Source organism: Salvelinus alpinus, chromosome 2 (genome assembly GCF_045679555.1).
Source record: "Salvelinus alpinus chromosome 2, SLU_Salpinus.1, whole genome shotgun sequence".
Taxonomy (NCBI): Eukaryota; Metazoa; Chordata; class Actinopteri; order Salmoniformes; family Salmonidae; genus Salvelinus; species Salvelinus alpinus.
The window spans coordinates 13,994,264-14,010,940 of NC_092087.1; the positions used below are offsets into that span (position 1 = coordinate 13,994,264).

At 41.0% G+C, this 16,677-nt stretch overlaps 1 protein-coding gene across 1 annotated transcript; it reads left to right on the forward strand.

Annotated features, from left to right (window-relative positions):
* Nucleotides 1-3,701: 3,701 nt before the first annotated feature.
* Nucleotides 3,702-15,810, forward strand: LOC139554421 (flagellar attachment zone protein 1-like). The gene is made up of 4 exons (XM_071367184.1): nt 3,702-4,498; nt 13,371-13,849; nt 14,092-14,239; nt 14,682-15,810. Exons 1-4 carry the CDS (start codon nt 4,220-4,222, stop codon nt 15,456-15,458), a joined length of 1,683 nt encoding a protein of 560 aa, XP_071223285.1. The 5' UTR covers nt 3,702-4,219; the 3' UTR covers nt 15,459-15,810.
* Nucleotides 15,811-16,677: the final 867 nt, after the last annotated feature.

The window sequence follows — 16,677 nt, forward strand, 5'->3', positions numbered from 1 at the left end:
AAATGCTTTGTTTGTAAATTATGTCTGAGTGTTGGAGTGTGTCCCTGGCTATCCGTAAATTTAAAAAACAAGAAAATGGTGCCATTTGTAACGGTTGTCGTCTGGAGGAGAAGAAGAGGACCAACGTGCAGCGTGGTAATTGTTCATCTTGTTTAATGAAGGTGAACACTCAAAATACAAAAACAACAAATGTGAAAAAACCGAAACAGTACTGTCTGGTGCAGACACACAAAGACAGAAAACAACCACCCACAAAACCCAACACAAAACATGCTACCTAAATATGGTTCCCAATCAGAGACAATGACTAACACCTGCCTCTGATTGAGAACCATATCAGGCCAAACACAGAAATAGAAAAACATAGATAAACAAACATAGACTGCCCACCCCAACTCACGCCCTGACCATACTAAAAAAAGACAAAAACAAAAGAAAATAAAGGTCAGAAAGTGACAGAATTTGAAATTATTTATACTTTTACTTTAGATACTTAAGTACATTTTATCAATTACATTTACTTTTGATACTTAAGTATATTTAAAACCAAATACTTTTAGACTTTTACTCAAGTAGTATTTTACTGGGTGACTTTCACTTTTACTTGAGTAATTTTCGATGAACATATATTTACTTTTACTCAAGTATGACAATTGGGTACTTTTTCCACCACTGCAATTGAGTGCAGAAAACGCAGAAATTATAAAAGTGCTGAAATTTGTTTTGGTTGAAGTTGAATTGAACAGTATAAAACAATCAGAATGGAGAAAGACTCATTGAAATCACTTAGAATGTATGTGTTGCCACCCTTGGATCATTCACTACTCATAAAGCAAATGTAGAACTTCTATTATTCAAAAACTAAAAATACAGTCATACCGTCCATTTTTTTTTAAATACCGTGATATAATATTTTGGCCATATCACCCAGCCCTATACCAAAGGTCTGAATGCAAAGTGAACATTTACACAATTAGTGTGACGCTCTGACCTTAGAGATACTTTTTATGTCTCTATTTTGGTTGGTCAGGGCGTGAGTTGGGGTGGGCATTCTATGTTGTGTTCTATGTTGTCTAGTTCTATGTGTTTGGCCGGGTGTGGTTCTCAATCAGAGGCAGCTGTCTATCGTTGTCTCTGATTGAGAACCATACTTAGGTAGCCTTTTCCCACCTGTGTTTGTGGGTAGTTGTTTTCTGTTTTGTGTGTCTTCACCTAACAGAACTGTTTCGTTTTCGTTCACTCTCGTTGTTATTTTGTTTAGTGTTCAGTTTTGAATTAAATTATAATATGAACACTTACCACGCTGCGTTTTGGTCTCCTCCATTAGACGATCGTTACAATTAGTGTTTGCACATGTGTATAGTGAAAGTGATCAATTGGTAATTGAGCTTAGCTTATTGAACAGTGTTGACTTTGATTGGCACACAATAGATTTTAGTTGTGAAGGTTGTGCCAAAGGTAAATAATTGTGTGTTGTATTTTGCCAAATATTTGTTATAGGATTGCAATCTGAGTGTAAAGCAAAACATGTGCCAGTAGTATTGCAGATTTGGTGTATGGTTCTGCTAAATGAGTTAACTTCTCTGCGCTACGAATCCCTTTTACGGGATCCCTTTCCTAAACAACCGCTAGAATTGCAGGGCGTCAAATGCAAAAATATTTAAAAAGAATATTTATAATCATGCAATCACAAGTGAAATATACCAAAACACAGCTTAGCTTGTAGTTAATCCACCTATCATGTCAGATTTTGAAAATATATTTTACAGCGAAAGAAATCCAAGCTTTTGTGAGTGTAGCTTTCAGTGCTACAACAGCTAGCCCCAAATTAGCATGGTTGTAACGGCTTTCGTCGTTGGAAGGAGAGGAGGACCAAAGCGCAGCGTGGTACGTTTCCATATTTATTGGAATACTTAACAACACGAACAAAACAATAAAGAGAAAATGAAACTAACGACGCTACAGACCTGAACATGTGAACATAGAGACAATGAACGCAACGAACAGGAACAATCACCCACAAACAAACAGTGAGAACAGCCTAGCTAAATATGGTTCCCAATCAGAGGAAACGTAAAACACCTGCCCCTGATTGAGAACCATATCAGGCTAGTTGACAACCCTGAACCAAACATAGAAACACATAACATCGAATGCCCACCCAGCTCACGTCCTGACCAACTAAACAAGACTAAACAAAGGAAATAAGGTCAGGAACGTGACAATGATCAGAAAAGCAATAAAATGAATCGCTTACCTTTGATAATCTTTGAATGTTTCCACTCACGAGACTCCCAGTTACACAACAAATGTTATTTTTGTTCGATAAATATTACTTTTATCACAAAAAAACGCCATTTGGGTTGCGCATTATGTTCAGAAAATCTGAATGTTCAAAAAAGCCGTGTTCCGTTCGACAAATTCCAAAAAGTATCCGTAATGGTCGTAGAAACATGTCAAATGTTTTTTATAATCAATCCTCAGGTTGTTTTTAACAAACATAATCGATAATATTTCACCCGGATCATAACCTATTCATTAAGAGACAAAGGGAAAATGGGGTGCCCCTCTCTCGCGCGCAGGAAATGTCTAAAGCCTGGTCACAGCCTGAGGAAGCCATTGGAAAAGGAATCTGGTTGATAACCCTTTAAATGGAGGTTAGACGGGCCAGGGAACACAGATTTTATATTTTTTTATATCACTTCCGGGTTACATTTTCTCAGGTTTTCGCTTGCAGAATAAGTATTGTTATACTCACAGACAATATTTTGACAGTTTTGGAAACTTTGGAGTGTTTTCTATCCTAATCTGTAAATTATATGCATATTCTACAATCTGGGCCAGAGAAAATGTCCGTTTACGTTGGGCACGTTATTTAAAAAAAAATAATAATAATCTGACCCGTAGCGCTAAGAAGTTAAAGGTTTGGGTCATTGTGCCTCATGCCAGTTTAAGTGTGTAAACAATTGGGAAAAGCTGTATTAATTAAATGTTATTAGTTTAACTGATGGTGTGCTCTGTTAAAATGTTGAAATAGAATGTTCAGAATAGCAGACACAGTTCAGTCAATGGATTATACTTTAGAATTCTCTACACTGGTGCCTCCCCGCTCCTACTTACACTGGGCACATAAAAGTTTATAAGATAGAACAGTACAAAAATCTTAAATTAAATACAGAAAACAATCCCATGTATCCTTTAAGGTAAACTGTCTATGGACAAGGTATGACAGCATTCCATGCTTTGTTTTTGATTACCTGGCCAATGTCTTCAAACAGAGGATCAATGTAGAGGAGTATAGCTGGTTAAATGCTGGTTTAATGTAGCCACACAAGGTCTGTCTGGCAGCCTGCATCATGCCCACCTCTCGACCGGGGACCTAGACAGGAACTCAGTCGTACCTTTGTGCAATATGTGGGCCAGATCTGGGCCGCAGCTTTTTATTTTACATGCATCCAGCAGAACTGGGCCATACCTTTTAGAATTAATAATTTTACAGTGTGTGGGTCACTGCTGGACCTGTGTAATCTTATGGTGATGCAGTATGTATGCCAGTTTTGAGCGTGACACAGGCATATACTGGGCCAGAAAAACACAAAGTATGTGGCCCACAGCTGCACTGGAATAATTTCGCTATCTGGGTTGGAGAGGGGCAGGGCAGCAGTGGGCCTGCTAAAAAATCATGGCTATATACATTTTTTTTTAAATATTTACTGTATGTTCACATGTGCAAGAAAATCATTGATACATTTCTTACATACATTTTCCTAAGGCCTAAATATGTTCAACTGTCAAAATATATATATGACCATAGGCCTACTACATGTGTTTTCTAAGGTGTCATAGAAATAGTGTTAAAAAGCGTACATTGTCCATATAATATCAGATCAAACTTCAATAAAGAGGCGTATAACACGTGACAGTAGCCTTTAAGCATTGTATGCAAGTTACATTCGATTACAGAACACATTGAGCACTAGGCTACTACAGCAACGAGGAACGAGGGGGTGTCGCGCTTCTGATACTAACATTAGAACACTTGCCTGACTTCAGTCGATGTCCAATGAATGAACGGGGTGTTGCAGAGTAGAGAGAGCACAGTAGCATACCCTAATAAATCGAAGCACAACTTTATCTCGAGCAAGACGAGTGCCATCATTCTCCCTGTGTCACGTCTCCTGTGTACGTGAGTCTCTCTCCAGGGAACAAGGTATCCAAAATGACTAAGCGCAAATCAAAGACTGCCGCCAACTTCAAGCCAGAGAGCGAGGACAACTCTTTCTTAATAGAATCCCATCCAGTGTCCGAGTCGCGAGGAAGAGTAAATCAAGTTGCGCTGCCATGCATGTTGTTCCTTATGGTCGCGATTGGAGGGGCATCCGCGGGCTGGTTTTGCCTGCAACAGCAACAATCCATTGATCAGCTATCAGAAACGTTCAGGGCCATGCAAATAAGAATCACCAAGTTTCAGCAACAGATGGGGATGAGAGATGCACAGGTAATGGACTAATCTGATTCTGAAATTGTCACATGATCATGAGTAGGCTATATCGTTGGTCTTTGCACTAATGTCAATCAAATGAGCCCGGCTGGGCTTTGGAGTTGATATTAAAGCATTGACGAAGAAAGGAAATGAAAATATTGTTAGTATCAATTCCTCCCATCACAGAATAAAAATTATAAAAAATTATAAAAAAAATTATAAACGCAACATGTAAAGTGTTGGTGGTCCCATGTTTCATGAGCTGAAATATAAGATCCCAGAAATGTTCCATATGCAGTAAAAGCTTATTTTTTACATCCCTGTTAGTGAACATTTCTCCATTGCCAAGGTAATCCACCCATCTGCCAGGTGTGGCATATCAAGAAGCTGATTAAACAGCATGATCATTACACAGGTACACCTTGTGCTGGGGACAATACATGGCCAATCTAAAATGGGTAGTTTTGTCACACAACACAATGCCACAGATGTCTCAAGTTTTGAGGGAGCGTGCAATTGGCATGCTGACTGCAGGAATGTCCACCAGAGCTTTTGCCAGATCATTTAATGTTCATTTCTCCATGTTCATTTGGCTCCCTGTTTTGCATACTGTTACGACTGCTTTATGAGCTAAGAGCAACGTTTTTCTGCAGATATGTTACAAAATAATTATCTAAAGCGGGTGAATCCTCGCTTCAGAAACAATAATTAGTGGGGATAGCACGTCAATCCGAGCCAGGTAAACATTTATTTGTATGCTCATTTCATGATCTGACAATGGTAGCCTACCCTTTCCGCTTCACATTGGAGATGTGCAATTTTTCATGGTTAAAGATAAATTTTTAAGCATTTTGAATGGAGCCAAATGAGCCGTCTCTTTTACGTGAACTGAGCCAAATGAGTCGGCTCACCGAAAACACTTGGGATGCCCATCGCTACAGCATATAGTTCTACAGTAGGTTCTATAACAGGGTTCCACAGTCGGTGGCTATTTGGCCCTCCAAGTTTTCTGAGCAAATCATTTTTATTTATGGACATAAAATAATATGAAGTCCCTAGGAAATCAGCCCAAAGTAATTTAATTTCAGAAATCTATTCCCAAGTATTCCCACTCATAATTGAGAGGCATATGTGGTCTTATCCCAATGTAAACAAGGTTTGAAATAATTCTGTTTTTGTCATACTATATATGTTTGGGATTATTGTGATCAATTTGCATTGTACAAATTGATTATAACTATGTTCCGGCCCTCTGACCATCTGCTCAATGAAAAATCGGCCCATGGCTGAATGTAATTGGGGACCCCTGGCCTATACTGTACACATGCATACAGGATAGGATAGCTATCTATATATAGTATGCTACCAGTCTGCACGTTCATGCTCATGTTTCCCAACCACACATGTTGAAATGAATGGAAATGACATTTGTTAAGCAACGGAACAAACAGCAGCAGCTGTTAGAAGATCAGTCAGGGCCTCCCTCTACCCTTTAACACTATCAAGCTATTTTCACAGCCCTGTATGCCAGCAGCTTGCCTGGCTACCCAGATTCCTTGCTCTGGCCAAAAGCTACGTCACGCCCATGGACATTAGTTTCTTCTCCGCAATGGATCTGAGTACAGCCCCGACCCTTTACCAAATGCGAACACATTCGGGGCTGTCTGATTGATCCAGAAACCAATTGGTTGGACCAGAGCCAGAAAACACGTGGGTAAAGCGTAAAGCCGCAGTTTGAAAATTAGGCATTGGCTTGAATGCTGTGATTGGTTAGAGACGACCCAATCGCTGATGACTTTGTTTTGTACAACACCCCTCGTGCCACTCGTCACAGATATTAAACGTAAGTGAGAAAAATCTTTGCTTATGAACATAATCAGAAAGCCTGCACAAAACAACATATATTCCTCTTCACCGTAACCAGAACCGCAATACAGTATTGCAGGGTTTCTTTCTTAGTTCTTGGTGTTTGTTGTTGGTCCAGCACGGATGTGGATAATGTTTTCCTATTCCTTGTGTATTACCGGAATCAGAATTTCTATGTGAATTAAAGGGATGAGCAGTTGCCGATAAGGTCAATCAAAATCTATTTGGTTTTTTACAAGTTGCAACAGGGAGACACCTGCAGCACAGAAGCAGAGAAATGTCTAACTAGCTGTTTCTGAGAAGGGCCTTACATCCTAAATCAGCATACAACTGCTCTGGAAACACCAGCCAGAAAGGCTTGTTGGGAAGTTAAAACAAAATGCAGGGGCTTTGTAAGCTGCTACAGAATGACACAAGCATTTGTCGGTCCTTACACCTCCAGACCGCCGTCAATCACTATCAACAGATATTTGATAAATATTTAATCTCTAACATAAAACATTGAGTGTAGTGACCATCAACCCTCAACTCTCCCAAACAGAACACTGGAAATCATGTGTATTACAGAAAGGTAAAAAACAGAAATATGCTAAACATTGTGTTAATCACTCTAAACTGAATTAACCTTATTCATCTTAAATATTGCCATTACAACTACTCAATACCACAACTTGTTTTTCTCGGAATTGCAGTGTAACTACACCGATATAACAATGTAACTGAAACACAAGCTTTTTGGGCTTTTTAATAAATATTCTTATTTTGTCTATTTTAGTAAATTAACGGACAACAATACTTTTACTGCTACTTCCAGCTATTTTGCTTACATCTATATTACCTGTAGTTAAGTCATTATACATTGGCTCTTTCTTCAAGTGCTGGATTTTCACCAACAGCGGCCAATCCACCATTCATTCTGATCTTAACTCCAACCCTCCGATGTCCACAGATGAACCCATATTTCCGAGTATAATTCTATTTAGCTATTTATTTTTGCAATACATCCCGCCATTTTACTATGAGGTTTTAAGAGGGTACTGAACCTCCCTATTTGTAACTTTTCTACCAATATTGCCCTAACAATAACAACCATTGCTCGACCTGAATCCAAACGCGAGCCACTGATGGACAGTAGCAGAAAAGATGATCTATTGATTATGTTTCCTCTTGGCAGAATCTGCACAAGGCTGACGGTTCAATGCCCCATATATTGAGCATTCTTTTTGTAGCAAGTGTTTTATATAATAGCTTAAACTGTAACAAACTGATTGATGTGTCAATTGTTGTTTTACATGTCAGTTCATAGACCCGATGCCAAGGTATTGGGACATTAAAAACCTGTTCCCAACTGACTTGATTTTATGCGGTATTGCTGTCAAACCTTTTGACTTTAACTCTTTGGGCTAGGGTGCAGTAGTTTGACGTCTGGATGAAAAGCGTGTCCAAAGTAAACTGCCTGTTACTCAGGCCCAGAAACTAGAATATGCATATAATTGGTAGATTTGGATAGAAAACACTCTAAAGTTTCTAAAACTGTTAAAATAATGTCTGTGAGTATAACAGAACTGATATGGCAGGCAAAACCCCGAGGACAAACCATCTAAAAAAAATATAAAAATGGCTGTCATGTTTATTATGAGGCGAAATCCTTCCAGATTGCAGTTCCTAGGGCTTCCACTAGATGTCAACCGTCTTTAGAAAGAGTTTCAGGCTTGTTTTTGGAAAAATTTGCTAGAATTTGTAGTTTTTCTAAGTGGCTCCCATTTTGGCTGTAGTGTTTTCATGCGCGTGGATGAGAGCGCGTTCTTTGTTGTTTATCTCCGGTAAAGACAATAACAATTCTCCGTCTTAAATTTTATCGTTTATGTACGTATTAGGGTACCTGAAGTTTGATTATAAACGTTGTTTGACTTGTTTGGAGAAGTTTATTGGTAACGTTTGGGATTCATTTTGTATGCATTTTGAAGGAGGGAAATCGGTGGATTATTGAATGAAGCGCACCAGCTAAACTGAGTTTTTGGGGATATAAAGAAGAAATTTATCAAACAAAATGTTCCACCATTGGCCCCCCAATGGTGGAACAAACTCCCTCACGACGCCAGGACAGCGGAGTCAATCACCACCTTCCGGAGACACCTGAAACCCCACCTCTTTAAGGAATACCTAGGATAGGATAAAGTAATCCTTCTCACCCCCCCCCCCCCCTTAAAAGATTTAGATGCACTATTGTAAAGTGGCTGTTCCACTGGATGTCATAAGGTGAATGCACCAATTTGTAAGTCGCTCTGGATAAGAGCGTCTGCTAAATGACTTAAATGTAATGTAAAAATAACCATTTGTGATGTAGCAATTTCACCGGATGTTGTTGATGTGGGTCGCTATCGGAACGCCTGCGCCAGAAAGGTTAAGTGAAACTGATTTTGAAATTGAAATTGTAGCCAACTCTATATGACCATTTAAAAAGGAGGATACTTTAAACAGGGATCCATTGTCAAGCCACCGAAAATGTAAGGTTTTCATCTGCAAAAAAGCAAAGAGACCAATCTTAAACATAGGATGGGCCTCTCATAGTAGCTTGCTAGAAAACCAATTTGGATTTAAGTACAATTTCAGTACAATGTAGGCTTTAAGAGAGAGGTTTAATGCCTTAATATTTTACAGTTTTAACCCTCAAAACTCATGTTCGTTTTCAAAATATGCTCGTTTCTCTGGTTCGCCATTCCAAATAAAGTACAATATTTTTTTCTCACATGATTTAAAAAGACTTCTCCTGGGTCAGAGCCATGAATAAATATGTAAACTGCGAAATCACTACAGAATGAACTGGTGTAATCTTCCCGTAAATAGGTGTTTCCCTCTCCACGGTTTCAAGATTCTACTGTATCTGTTTTGCAAAGTTTTCAATCAAAGTTAATAGTTGTAAGATTTCTCAAATTTTCTGGGATATGTACACCAAGCACATCGACTTCACCATCCGCCCATTTCATTGGGAGACCACGTGCAATTTAAAGTTGTATTGTATAGACACCCAATCTGTCATATAGGACACTAATTTGGTTTTAGTCCAGAGAAACTGGAGAAATTATCCAGGTCCTCAATGAGGCCTTTCAAAGTTGAAGATTGAGGACTCGAGAACTTGACTTATCGGCGTACATCAATCAAATGCATTTATAAAGCTCTTTTTACATCAGCAGATGTCACAAAGTGCAATACAGAAACTCAGCCTAAAATCCCAAACAGCAAGCAACGCAGATGTAGAAGTACGGTGGCTAGGAAAATCTCCCTAGAAAGGCAAGGAACTTAGGAATAAACCTAGAGTGGAACGAGGCTCTGATGGGTGGCCAGTACATGGCCATTAAGGCCAGATTGTTCTTCAGATCAAATCACATTGTAAGGGCTTTCGTCGGTAGAAGGAGAGGAGGACCAAAGCGCAGCGTGGTATGTATCCATATTTATTAGAATACTTCTTCAATACGAACAAAACAATAAACAAACGAAAACCAACGAAGCTACAGTCCTGAACTAGAGAACATAAAACACATGAACGCACGAACAGGAACAATCACCCACAAACAAACAGTGAAAACAGGCTACCTTAATATGGTTCCCAATCATATTTATTAGAATACTTCTTCAATACGAACAAAACAATAAACAAACGAAAACCAACGAAGCTACAGTCCTGAACTAGAGAACATAAAACACATGAACGCACAAACAGGAACAATCACCCACAAACAAACAGTGAAAACAGGCTACCTTAATATGGTTCCCAATCAGAGACAACGTAAAACACCTGCCTCTGATTGAGAACCATATCAGGCCAATTGACAACCTAAACATAGAAACACATAACATAGACTATACCCACCCAGCTCACGTCCTGACCAACTAAACAAAGACTAAACAAAGGAAATAAGGTCAGGAACGTGACACACATTTTATTGGTCACATGCACATGGTTAGCAGATGTTATTGCGAGTCTATCGAAATGCTTGTGCTTCTAGTTCAGACAGTGCAGCAATATCTAACAAGTAATCTAACAATTCCACAACAACTACCTAATACACAGAAATCTAACCTTTAACCTTTATTTAACTAGGGCAAGTCAGTTAAGAACAAATTCTTATTTACAATGACGGCCTACCCCGGCCAAACCCGGACGACGCTGGGCCAGTTGTGCGCCACCCTAAGGGGCTCCCAATCACGGCCGGACTGGAGACAGCCAGGAGTCATCAGGCCAGGTAGTCCTAAGGCATGGTCCTAGGGCTCAGGTCCTCCGGGAGGGGAGGGAGTGAAAGAGAAAGAATTAGAGAGAGCATACTTAAATTCACACGGTACACCAGATAAGACAGGATAATTGCACCAGATATAACAGACTGACCCTAGCCCCCCGTTACATAGCCTATTGCAGCATAGATACTGGAGGCTGAGACAGGGGTGGGTCGGGGGACACTGTGGCCCTGTAAGACGATACCCCCGGACAGGGCCAACCAGGCAGGATATAACCCCACCCACTTTGCCAAAGCACAGCCCCACACCACTAGAGGGATATCAACAGACCACCAACTTACTATGCTGAGACAAAGCTGAGTATATCCCACAAAGATCTCCTCCACCACACAAGCCCGAGGGGACGCAAAATAGGATAGGAAGATCACGTCTGTGACTCAACCCACTCAAGTGACGCACCCCTCCTAGGGACAGCATTGAAGAGCACAAGTTAGCCAGTTACTCAGCCCCAGTTATAAGGTCAGAGAATCCCAGTGGATAGAGGGGAGCCGGCCAGGGAGAGACATCAAGGGCGATTTGTCACTCCAGTGCCTTCCCGTTCACCTTCGCACCACTGGGCCAGACTACACTCAATAAGAGGGCGTTGTGAGGAGATGAGTTCAGTAAAGACTTAAAGGTTGAGACCGAGTCTGTATCTCTCACATGGATAGGCAGACCATTCCGTAAAAATGGAGCTCAATAGGAGAAAGCCCTGCCTCCAGCTGTTTGCTTAGAAATTCTAGGGACAATGAGGTCTGCATCTTGTGACCGTAGTGTACGTGTAGGTATGTACGGCAGGACCAAATCGGAGAGATAGGTAGGAGCAAGCCCATGTAATGCTTTGTAGGTTAGCAGTAAAACCTTGAAATCAGCCCTAGCCTTAACAGGAAGCCATTATAGAGAGGCTAGCACTTGAGTAATATGATCACATTTTTGGGTTCTAGTCAAGATTCTAGCAGCCATGATTAGCACTAACTGAAGTTGATTTAGTTCTTTATCCGGGTAGCCGGATAGTATAGCATTGCAGTAGTCTAATCTTGAAGTGAAAAAAGCATGGATTAGCTTTTCTGCATCATTTTTGGACAAAAAGTTTCAGATTTTTGCAATGTTAAGAAGATGAAAAAAATCTGTCCTTGAAATATTCTTGATATGTTCGTCAAAAGAGAGATCAGGGTCCAGAGAAATGCCGAGGTCACTGTACAACAACCACGATTAATTGTCAGATCCGAAAGCAGATCTCTTTGTTTCTTAGGATCTAGAACTAGCATTTCTGTTCTGTCTGAGTTTAAAAGTGAAACATTTGCTGCCATCCACTTCCTTATGTCTTAAACACAGACTTCCAGGGTAGGCAATTTTGGGGCTTCACTATGTTTCATCGAAATGTACAGCTGTGTGTCGTCTGCATAGCAGTGAAAGTTGACATTGTGTTTCTGAATGACATCACCAAGAAGTAGAATATGTAGTGAAAACAATAGTGGCCCTAAAATGGAACCTTGAGGAACGCCGAAACTTACAATTTATTTGTCAGAGGACAAACCATCCACAGAGACGAACTGATATCTTTCCAGCAGATAAGATCTAAACCAGGCAAGAACTTGTCTGTGTAGACCAATTAGGGTCTCTCCAAAAGAATGTGGTGATCGATGGTGTCAAAAGCAGCACTAAGATCTAGGAGCACGAGGACAGATGGAAAGCCTTGGTCTGACGCTATAAAAAGGTAATTTACCACCTTCACGAATGCAGTCTCAGTGCTATGACTGAAGCATTTTGTATACATTATTTGTCTTCAGGAAGGCAGTGAGTTTAACTTTTTTTTTTGAGGAATGGGAGATTCGATATAAACCGATTGTTTTTTTTAATTTTCCAGGTCAAGTTTTGGCTTTTTCAAGAGAGGCTTTATTACTGCCACTTTTAGTGAGTTTGGTACACATCCGGTGGATAGGGAGCCATTTATTATGTTCAACATAAGAGGGCAAAGCACAGGAAGTAGCTCTTTCTGTAGTTTAGTTGGAATATGGTCCAGTATGCAGCTTGAGGGTTTAGAGGCCATGACTGTTTTCATGAATGTGTCAAGAGATACAGGACAACTGAGCTTTGGAGAAATATGCAGATTCAAAGAGGAGTTCATAATTTTCTTTCTAATGATCATGATCTGTTCATCGAGGAAGTTAATGAATTTGTCACTGCAGAAGTGAAAGCCAACCTCTCTTGTTGAATGCTGCTTTTTAGTTAGCTTTGTGGCAGTATACTTTTTTTGGGGGGAGATTGTTCTTATTCTCCTCAATTAGGTTGTAAAAATAGGATGATCAAGCAGCAGTGAGGGCTCTTCAATATTGCACAGTACTGACTTTCCAAGCTAGTCGGAAGACTTCCAGTTTGGTGGAGGGCCATTTCCATTCCATTGATACTTTTGTCTCTATTCCCTTCATTTTTAGCCCCTTAATGTTATCATTAGATCTAACAATTCAATGCCAATAACAAATAGGTATGGTGACAGAGGGCAACCTTGTTTTACGCCTCTTGACAATTCAAAGTTCTCAGATAAGTAACCCTTATTTATTATTATTTAGGATTGTTTTACATGACTTTTACCCATCTTATGAGAGACTCTCCAGAGTTGAAGAAATTCAAGCACTTATAAACAAATTCTAGACGTATCAAATGCTTTCTCAAAATCTGCTATAAAGATTATACCTTGTTTCCCTGCAACACAAGCTTTAACCGATATCTGTTTTTTAACCCTGCCCAGATGAGCTCAGGAGGTCTGATCGAGGAGAGGATACTGGCTTTGGAGGCAGCTCAGAAACAGGCCCAGCAGAAGGCGGAGGTTACCCTGGCAGCATCAGAGCAGTTGAAGAGCATCGACCTCAAATCCCAGTTGTGGGCACTCCACAACGAGATGAACACCAGGCTGGCTGAGTTCCAGCAGGTAGCCATCTCCTCCGCAGCCCTGCAGGCCATGATGAAGAACAAGAGCGACGACTTCGATTCGGTCAAGGAGAGCGTGGCGGCCGTTTCGAGCTCCAACTCTGCGTTAGCAGTGGGCTTGGCGCGGATGACCAGCACAGTGGACAATGTCAAATCCAGGCTGGACGGGCAGGTGTCTACGGTGGACGGCTTGACGTCACAGCTGGAGGGACAGGTCACTGAGCAGAGGGAACTGAGAGAGTTTCTGAGTCTTCACAGGGTAGAGCTTCATAACAACCACCAGGAAGTGGGTGAAATCAAGTAAGCTTGGGTTTTGTGAATCTTATGATTAACTTCATGCATGAACTCACTCACTAGCTATATGAATAGTGAAAGTTACTTGATGGCTGTAATTGATTTGTCTTGACTATAGGCAGGAGCTTTTCCTGACAGAAGCAGGGTTTTTCTTGGTCAGGTCACATGCTTAGATAAAATATACCAGTTCAAATGTTGGTTCTAATATTCTATGGCTCATTGAGTCTCTATCTGTCTGTGTGTTTCAGGGAGTTGCTGGAGGAATGGCAGGCCAAGAACGCCCAGGCTCTGGAGCAGCAGCTGCAGTTAGTGACCAGGACCCTGAATGAGCAGCACATCAGCTCCCAGAGCCTGCACTCCCACCTCAAGAAGCAGCCGGAGGCTGTTCACAGCCAGGTAGGCCCCACTTCCACCACAGCTAATTATTATATTTCTATATCCGTGGACTGCAAGGAAAATGTACAATAAAGTATTTCTCATCTTCTAATTTTTTTTAATGAAAGAACATATCATGGTTTTGAGGCTTATAGTGTAGACTTACACACAGCGGTCTTACAAAAGTAATTATATCTGCTTTCTGACACATACAGTAAGTTAGTCAAGTATTGTATAACTTCAGGTTGACTTAATAGATCACTCTGTTCTGTAAACACCAAACTAGCATGATCAGAGAAAAGCAAATACTTTTATCGACAAAGGGTTGAAAGTGTTAAACTAATATATAACTAATATTCGAGAGGCGCATTGTAAGTGTGTAACTCTTTCAGACACCATACACGATGACCCATGCTCGAGTGTCCTCTTGAATGTACAGTACAGAATGTTCTCTGTGTTCTAGCTGGTGAATGGTGGTCCACTCAGCCAAGAGGAAGTAGACTCCGAGGCGGCAGAGGCCTCAGAAATGGCGGAACGGGAGCATGAGGTAACAGAGGAAGAACCTGCTGAGGAGGAGGTAGAGGAGGACGTTACTGAGGAGGCAGTGGAACAGGAAGCTGAAGAGGAGGATGTTACTGAGGAGGCAGTGGAACAGGAAGCTGAAGAGGAGGACGTTGCTGAGGAGGCAGTGAAACAGGAAGCTGAAGAGGAGGACGTTACTGAGGAGGCAGTGGAACAGGAAGCTGAAGAGGAGGACGTTACTGAGGAGGCAGTGGAACAGGAAGCTGAAGAGGAGGACGTTACTGAGGAGGCAGTGAAACAGGAAGCTGAAGAGGAGGACGTTACTGAGGAGGCAGTGAAACAGGAAGCTGAAGAGGAGGACGTTACTGAGGAGGCAGTGGAACAGGAAGCTGAAGAGGAGGACGTTACTGAGGAGGCAGTGAAACAGGAAGCTGAAGAGGAGGACGTTACTGAGGAGGCAGTGAAACAGGAAGCTGAAGAGGAGGACGTTACTGAGGAGGCAGTGGAACAGGAAGCTGAAGAGGAGGAAATGGAGCAGGAGGTATCAGTGGAAAAGGAAGTGACAGAGGAGCCAGAAGAACAGCTATTTGTAGTGGAGTCATTGGAAGATGGTGGCACAGAAGAGCAACTGGAGGAGGAGGAGCCAAAGAACGAGGAAGAGGAGATTGATGATGACAATGACTTTCCAGAGGATTGGTCTCCTGAGGAGCTATGGTAGGAGGAGGAAAAGGTTCAGGCACATGTTGCTGACTCTGGTATGGCTAGAGCAGACATTTTGGCAATTGAAACATTACTGTTTTGAAAGAAGTGGAGGCCACTCAACCAACATGAGTCGTGGTGCATTAACAAAAATGTGATAATCATTGAAAAGATAAAGGCGCAACACTAACTCACCGTTAAAAACATATTATTTTATTTAAGTAACTATTAATAGCCTGACAAAATTATGACGTAGGGGCCTATATGTACATGTCCATTCCCTCTGTATAATTTGTCTGATGAAAGTCATTGATGAAGGTCGAAATGTCACATTTTTAATAGTTGCTTGAATAAATCAAATCAAAATCAAATCAAATGTATTTATATAGCCCTTTGTACATCAGCTGATATCTCAAAGTGCTGTACAGAAACTCAGCCTAAAACCCCAAACAGCAAGCAATGCAGGTGTAGAAGCACGGTGGCTAGGAAAAACTCCCTAGAAAGGCCAAAACCTAGGAAGAAACCTAGAGAGGAACCAGGCTATGAGGGGTGGCCAGTCCTCTTCTGGCTGTGCCGGGTGGAGATTATAACAGAACATGGCCAAGATGTTCAAATGTTCATAAATGACCAGCATGGTCAAATAATAATAGTAGTTGTTGTGTTGTTGAGGGTTCAGCAAGTCAGCACCTCAGGAGTAAATGTCAGTTGGCTTTTCATAGCCGATCATTAAGAGTATCTCTACCGCTCCTGCGGTCTCTAGAGAGTTGAAAACAGCAGGTCTGGGACAGGTAGCACGTCCGGTGAACAGGTCAGGGTTCCATAGCATAGCACATAATGATACAGTATGTCTTTAATGGTGAGCGAGCGTGGGCCATTTCCTTTTGAATTAATCATACTTTACTGCATTGCCAGAAATTAAATTACATTTGACCAAAATGGCGAGGTCTTATGGAAATATTAAAGACATATTTCTAAAGATAAAGACACGTGCCTATCGAGGACCCACTCCTCAAGACCCACACCCTCATACAGGGTCTTTAAAGTTCAACAGGAATACTTCAGATAAAAATAAAGACTGTCAGTGCCAACTGTTAACAGTTGTCTGTACCTAAGTAAGCAGTCTGAAGTTTTCAGTTCTCTTTTTAAATATGAATTTCAGAGCAATAACAGTTTTTAAGATGAGTGACAAAAGCTACTTTCCAATTTGTTGGCAAAGCCACAGAATGTCCAAACACTTA

Bases quoted from the DNA above. Each gene is read 5' to 3' on its own strand.
- LOC139554421 (XM_071367184.1), top strand. From the start codon at position 4,220: ATGACTAAGCGCAAATCAAAGACTGCCGCCAACTTCAAGCCAGAGAGC. The intron at 4,499-13,370 runs GTAATGGACTAA...AACCCTGCCCAG, and splicing joins TGGGGATGAGAGATGCACAG to ATGAGCTCAGGAGGTCTGAT. The intron at 14,240-14,681 runs GTAGGCCCCACT...TCTGTGTTCTAG, and splicing joins CGGAGGCTGTTCACAGCCAG to CTGGTGAATGGTGGTCCACT.